This window comes from Branchiostoma belcheri, unplaced genomic scaffold (genome assembly GCF_001625305.1).
Source record: "Branchiostoma belcheri isolate BF01 breed outbred unplaced genomic scaffold, Haploidv18h27 scaffold256, whole genome shotgun sequence".
NCBI classification, from domain to species: Eukaryota; Metazoa; Chordata; class Leptocardii; order Amphioxiformes; family Branchiostomatidae; genus Branchiostoma; species Branchiostoma belcheri.
In genome coordinates this window covers 153,998-160,994 of record NW_017803861.1, presented here as the reverse complement: position 1 = coordinate 160,994, position 6,997 = coordinate 153,998, and the positions used below count along the sequence as shown (strand labels likewise).

The window sequence follows — 6,997 nt, the reverse complement described above, 5'->3', positions numbered from 1 at the left end:
CCGCCCCCCCCCCCCAGCGTATCTCGGCCGAATGCCAACGCGGTCCCGCCAGAGGCGGTGAAGCTCATCCTAGAATTCGACCATTACTGCTCTTTAAGTTGCTGCCACGTAAAATTTTGTATTATATTTTGTATATAAATAAAGAAATATCACCCCGTAAGTCAGGTGAAGTCACATTGAAATCACATTGCGTTCAGACGCAAATCGCGATGTGGGAGAAAACCGATTCGAAACCACCTCTAGAAGTGGTTTGGGATCGAGGCGCTTTCAACGTGATTTGGGACCACTTGAAACCGGCTTCGGGGAAAAACCACATGCAAAGCGCCTTCACTGACTTTCTATCAACAGGGCCGACATGAAACCTTTCTTGTGTAATCCGACTTAACTAATTTTTGAAACGGTTATCTCCAAACACAGGTGCAGACATTGACCACGCTCAGGAGATCTCTGGCCTTACCACGTGTACAGCACTGTCCGTCGCTTCCTTTACGGGTTCTGCAGACATCGTAAAGCTGCTGCTCCACAAGGGGGCATCAGTAACTAAGAGAGACGGGGGTTCATTATCAGTTGTCCCACTTCATGTAGCAGCGACCCGAGGTAGGTCGTCAATTTATACAAATAAAGATACTCAAGATCCTTACATTTTTTTACAGCGTAGGGTCGGTGGCTTTTGTATGTCTGCTAAGATTTTGTGCTGTACGCACATTTTAGGTCAATATTTTACTTTAGCAATTGCGGATGCTGGTTACTCGTATATCAAGTCGGATTTTATGAAATCACATATAACATAAGAAAACACGAAACTAGAAATTTATGACGGGTTATTTAAACGTTTAGCGCTTATTTGTGTTTCACATTCAATGCATGTAACGTTACTAGTAATACTATCAATTTTATTACTTGAAAAAAGGAGAGCAGTCATTGAAGCCGAGGGTACCTCAACCAAGTGAGTGAGTGTGTGAGTGAGTGAGTGAGTGAGTGAGTAAGTGAGTGAGTGAGGAGTGAGTGAAAAAGTTGCTTCATGTATATTCTACGTCGTAATTTCAGGGCATATAGAAGTGGTGGACTTGCTGGTACATCATGGTGCAACGTTAGACATACGGGACGCCTATCAGAGGACGCCGCTCATGACCGCCTGTGCGTACAAACAAGTCGGCACAGTCCGGCGACTGATAGAACTCGGAGCAAGGGTTGATTTGACCGACGTTCGTGGCCAAACCGTCCAGAAGTGAGTGCCATGTCACCGAAAAGTCGAACGAACAACTGTTATTACTTGATACAAAAGTATTGTTTTTGGGTAGAAGGGCTGTTTATTTGTGCATGTTTGCCCGGACAGCATAGATGGGTGGGTCGGGAGAATCGACAGGCAAGATGATTGACTAATGGGGAATAGGTTGTCAGAACAGGAGTGGGGTGAATATAGTCAAAATACCAGAATGTAAAAAAAATCAGGCACGGGGAATGATGTAAAGTTAAAGGTAAAAAAACACATTTCCTGGAAGCCTGTGATCGACGGGCAATATGACTAATGGGGACTAGCTTGACAGCACAGGGGCGGGGTGAAGATAGTCAGAATGACAGAATGTAACAAAAAAATCAGGCATGGGGAATGATGTGAACTTGAAGGTACAAAAAAACACATTTCCCGGAAGTCTGTGATTTTCTGTTCCCTAAATGAGTCATATTTTCCACCAGTTACTGCGAGAAGGACAAAGTCGGTGACCGGGATTTTAAAGAGATGCACAAGCTGATACAAGAGGCAATGGAGACCAAGCTGTCGAGATGCTGCAACCCTACGTGTGGCAAACCAGGCTACAGGTAGGTTTTGTTACACACGGGTACAAATATATTGTTTTTGGTATGTTTGTGTCAGGAAGGAGGGGGTTGGAACGATAGGGAGGTCGAATTTGACGTAAAATCTGTGATGTCTTTTTAACAGTACTTCCACTTTGAGGACTAGGTACTAGTTACTTTGTCGCCCTGTGTGCTAATGTTATTGAAACAAATGAATTATATATTCTCATCACTATATTTCCCTACAAAAATCAATTGAACCAACGCCACCTCTATATCTGCTAGTTGTTGAGTGAGTTGGGTCCAATGGAGATCTCGTCACGGCGTCATCACTTGACACTGTCGATCTTTGTTAATTCGAGGTCATCTTTGTTCATTTGCAGTTCAAATTGGCCATACAAAAACGTGTTTCCGTTAGTGGAGCAGATAACATCAAATTTTGGAGGAATCTTTCAAATTGTGATACAAGCACCAAACGTGGTACAAATACTCATGAGACATTACTCTTTTGAAAAAGTACACGGGTCACTTGATTTCACTTTTGGCGCCCCCTGGCGGCGCTTTTTGGTACTTCAGCCGGCCTTCCGGGCTTTGTATCTCCTGTTCTAAACATCCTAGAGTCATGATTTTTGTGGTAAAAAGCTGTTAAAGTAAGAAACAAGTGTGGTAAATTTGATGTCTCTAGCTGCTTGCGTTGGAACTGGAGAGGCTTTTTTTGCCGGTGCACAATTTGCTTCAAGGGTGCCTATTTTTGCATCGGAAGGTCGGCTGTAGTACCAAAAAGTGCCCTTGGAGCAAATTTTTGCACCGACAAAAAAAAACGCCCCTGCAGTTCCAACGCAAGCAGCTAGAGACACCAAATTTACGTCACTTCTTCCTTTCTTTAACAGATACAAAGCCAAGAAGGTCGGCTGCAGTACCAAAAAGCGCCGCTAGGCCCGCGTACTTTTTCAAAAGAGTAATGTCTCATGAGTATTTGTACCAAGTTTGGTGCTTGTATCACAATTTGAAAGGTTATTTCAGTTATCTGCCCCATAGGCCCACTACGTGCTGAAATAGCGGTCAACTTTTCTGAATTCTATCGTAGTTATAGCTTGTGTAATTCTTATCTCCTCTACAGATCCACCCTGAAGCTGTGTGGCCAGTGCAAGCTGACCCGGTACTGCTGCCGTGACTGTCAGAAACAACACTGGACTGCCGGACACAAGAAGTGCTGCGGACATGACGTGTACACTGGCGAGACACCGGAACCATTCCGTGAAGTGGCCAAGTTCATAGCAGGAGGATTGGTATCCAAGAAAGACTTAGAAAATTTCTTTCAATCGTAATTCAAGAAACCTTTTTTTCTTGTCTGAATCTCCCCCAAAAATGTAAACTTGAAGAGCACGAAAAGTAAAAGAAACTCTGATTTCTCGTTTCTAATGATCTGACGTACTGTTGACAAGACGATGCCACTACGTACATGCATACGTATACAGCTACATGTGTATACCCGATTTTGGCTGATACAATAACATGCAACCTCTTGCCAACTCATTAACTAGTATAAGGTATTCAGCAATAAGGATATGATACTGGCGCCTTCGTATGAAATGCTAAGTTTTGTTCAAGCCGTAACACACGTACTCGGTCCAGAAGGCATACAGTTATGCACGACTTCCTCATGTTTAAAAAAATGTAAATGGAGTCCGATTTTTACAAATCAACTTTTTTTCTTTCCTTTTCTTTCAATCGGTACGTGAAAGCTGATTAGGATATGACAGAATATTGTCATGTTTTAACGTTGTTTGTAATCACCGTATCGTGTTTTATCTATATAGCAAAAACACTAAATTTCTACTGACCTGGCTGTTTTGTGTTGTGATGGGAATCAAATGTTAAGCTGTTGAAGTGTTTGGCAATGTGGTATTATCATTCCAGTGGAATAAACAGCGATTGACGTATACTGTCTTCCGCATAACCTCCTCGAGGGTGGTTCACCAGTAGGGAATTTCGTCGTCTCCATTCTGGTGGTCGACAGAGCACGCAGCCCTTTTCATCTTCGCCCTTATCTATCTTTATCTTTCATTTGAAAACAGCGTTAGCCCTATGTAAAAGGAATAAAACCTTCTACGTAGAATTGTTGGGTCTGATTTCCCAAGTATTGTAGTTGGGGGTTGACAAGCATAGGATGCGATTTAGGGAAATGACCGCTGTGTGTTGTAGAAGTTGGTTAGACAGTGAAGTTTTTTTATCCCCATTCACCGTCCACTTATTGTAGCATTTTTCATTTGTTGCGATGTTTCCTGTAACCGCAAGGGGGCATTGTGAACTGAATTTACATATTCAAATGTTTTCTTCGCTGTCTGAAACTTATAGCGATGTTCCTTCTAGGAAAATGTAATCTTCTTTGCAAGGGATGCACTTCACGTGCACCATGTGTTATTAAAACGCTGGAATACTACAAACGACCGGAAATATTCTGTGTATGTAACGTTTGTAAACTACGTACCTGGTGTGCTTGGATGTTGTTAGCGTTTCTGACTTTAGAATACGCCTTAGCGACAAGGTAGGAAGTCATTGACAGTACTTTTCATAGTTTTTAGCAACAAATCCAAATACGCATAGTTCAAAGTTATGGCTTTATTCATGACCTTTCCTTTTTATGTACAATTCATTATTTGTATTCCACGTGCTCGTATACTAGTATCTATCTCTCTGGGGCATACATAGTGCTTCTGATGACCCCGTTAAGTTTCCAGCCAAACAGTAAATATATCGTAGTGTACTTGTCTAGTATCATTTACAAAGCAATTACAGAGGGCAATCCGTGTAGCTGTCGATACCATGGGGCATTGTTGTTTTTGTCAAAAATATGTGTGAACACAATGGAAATATTTGTACAAGACGGTAGCACAAATTAGCCTATAATTTAATAATAGCAGTTGGAGCAACTTTTTTTAAATTCACAACCTCAACTAATGACTCATATGTTACAGAATCACTAACCATCTTCTGTACTGTGTCACAATGGGTATTCTGTTTCAGGATGTAAATTCCAAATGGCCTTCGGGTCTTATTACATGGTGACTATCGATAAAAACACAAGAAAAACACATGAAATATTAACATTAAGGTTCTGCTTGCGAAAATCTCTCCAACGCTTCCGTGATGTGTTGTTTCATGGCGTTGGTCATGTCCACCATGTTCTGGACGTCATCCCAGTTGTCACTGAGATCCTGGGCTGTCGTTATGTATTGTTCCTTCAACCAAGACAGTATCGGCAGCACTCTATCCGGCTGTGAGACGAACAATAAAGACTGCATACCTCGCAACATACTTTAATATGTAACGATTTTGCATACAGACATATAGCCTCTACGTATCGAGGGAAGTTCCACCGACTGGTTACTAAACTTTTTATTTCAAAGCGATGTACATTCAGTGCCGTTCTCTGTTAAGGTATTTGCTATTTTGGTAAGAAGATTATCTAAGATACAGAACATGTTACGTGTATATCAATTTAAGGGTGTTTTGCTTACATGGATGAATCTTGAGGAGCAGAGGCGGGCAAAGAAGTCATCAATGGCATCATAACGTCCGGAGGACGGGAGAACTGAAAAATGGCGAAAAGTAACAGTACTGTGTTGTACAATACATGTATATATGCTACAGATGAAGATGATTACGTCAAATGTTTGTGTGTCTGTGTGTGTGAGGGGGGTGGGTATGTGTATGTGTGTGCGTGTGTGTATGTGTCTGTGTGTGTATGCGTGTGTGTGTTTATGTGTGTGCGTCAAAGATTTTTTTTGAAAGAGAGAAATTCCTGGGGTGTACATGTCTGTGTGTGTTGTGTGTATGTTTGTGTGTGTGTGTGTGTGTGTGTATGTTTAAACGTATGTGTGTGATTGAGCGCACATGGCATGCATGTAGTTGATAGTTGGAAATTGACTAAGTTAATTTTCTGTCTCTGATGATATCTTTTAGTGTTGTTTATACATTTTCACAAATCTCATTATGCACAAGTTCCCTGGCAAAACAAAATCAAGACTTCTGTGCAAATGCCGCTCAAGCGCGAGAAGCCGCCTCTCCACTAAAGACCACATAAACTTCAAGAACTTGGCCCTACAGTAGAAAAGTTGTGATTCTACTCAACCCGTCCATGCAAGCTCGGTCTGAGAGTAAAGAAACTCTTTGTACACAACCAAGTCTTTTATTCAGCCGACGTTTCGGTAACCGTCTGTCACCTTCCTCAGGGCAATTCTGACTGGTTCACATTGCACTGCAGCACAGGTTTCGCTGCTACAGATGCATTCCCAAGCGTGTAATATTTACATATCTAATTATACGTACACGGTTGTGTAAAAAGTCGCTTTACTCAGTGACTTACCAACTTAACCCTACCTAGACCGGGGGGGGGGCTAAAAGTGCCCGCGGCAACTTTGATGTCACCTAGCGTCTGAACGGTTAGCCGTAGAACGGCCAAACTTGGTGACTTTTCCTAGAATATTGTTGGCAACAATAGACCCATTCGACTTTCACGGACCGCATAAACTGCTTACGTCACAGGGGGGACATTTCGAAAGAACGCCGTTCTAGAACGCGGAAATCGAACGCGGCTTGCTTGATATTGATTTTTTCCAGCTGTTGGTCATATCGACAATCTGAATGAGTAATTCAGATACACCACTTCACATCTTCCACCAATGGAGGGTGGAGGAGTTGAAGGATTACTTAAGGGTAAGGGGCCTAAAGACGTCAGGATACCGCAAACAAGAGCTCGCGGCCTTGGCGTTTGCCGCTACGCAAATGAAGACAGCAATCCAGGAAGATGCCCAGCAGCTCAAACGACAACAGGCCCAAGAGTACGACCAGAAACTGACATTTTCAAACGTTTCAAAACTACCTGATCCATTCTCATTGAAAGGAGGGTGGCTGCAAGAAGAGGAGGGATTGAAGTACTGGCCAGAGGTGTCCTTTCCAGACGTGTGCAACTTTCTAAAATTTCCCGACCTGCGCCGGTACAAGGAGTCTAAAGCCTATCGGTACTTTACCGAAGGGTGGCTGTCCCCTGTTTCCTTCCACCCAATCTCACAAGATAGCCCATTCTGTTATCTGAGAGCAGAATGCAGACCATCGCAGAGGATAAATAACCCTCCACATCAAATATGGGCGTGCGTCGAGACACCACATGGGTAGAAAGCAGAGAGCGGAAACCACTAAT

General features: G+C 42.7%; 1 protein-coding gene across 1 annotated transcript in view; it reads left to right on the top strand.

The window, feature by feature from the left end:
* LOC109471734 (tankyrase-2-like) overlaps nucleotides 1–1,837 on the top strand; it is a 3,794-nt gene extending 1,957 nt beyond the window's left edge. The window contains exons 2-4 of the mRNA XM_019771084.1: nucleotides 418–597; nucleotides 1,048–1,228; nucleotides 1,696–1,837. Coding sequence (XP_019626643.1) covers nucleotides 418–597; nucleotides 1,048–1,228; nucleotides 1,696–1,822 — 488 coding nt within the window. The 3' untranslated portion in view covers nucleotides 1,823–1,837. The remainder of the gene's footprint in view (nucleotides 1–417; nucleotides 598–1,047; nucleotides 1,229–1,695) is intronic.
* Nucleotides 1,838–6,997: the final 5,160 nt, after the last annotated feature.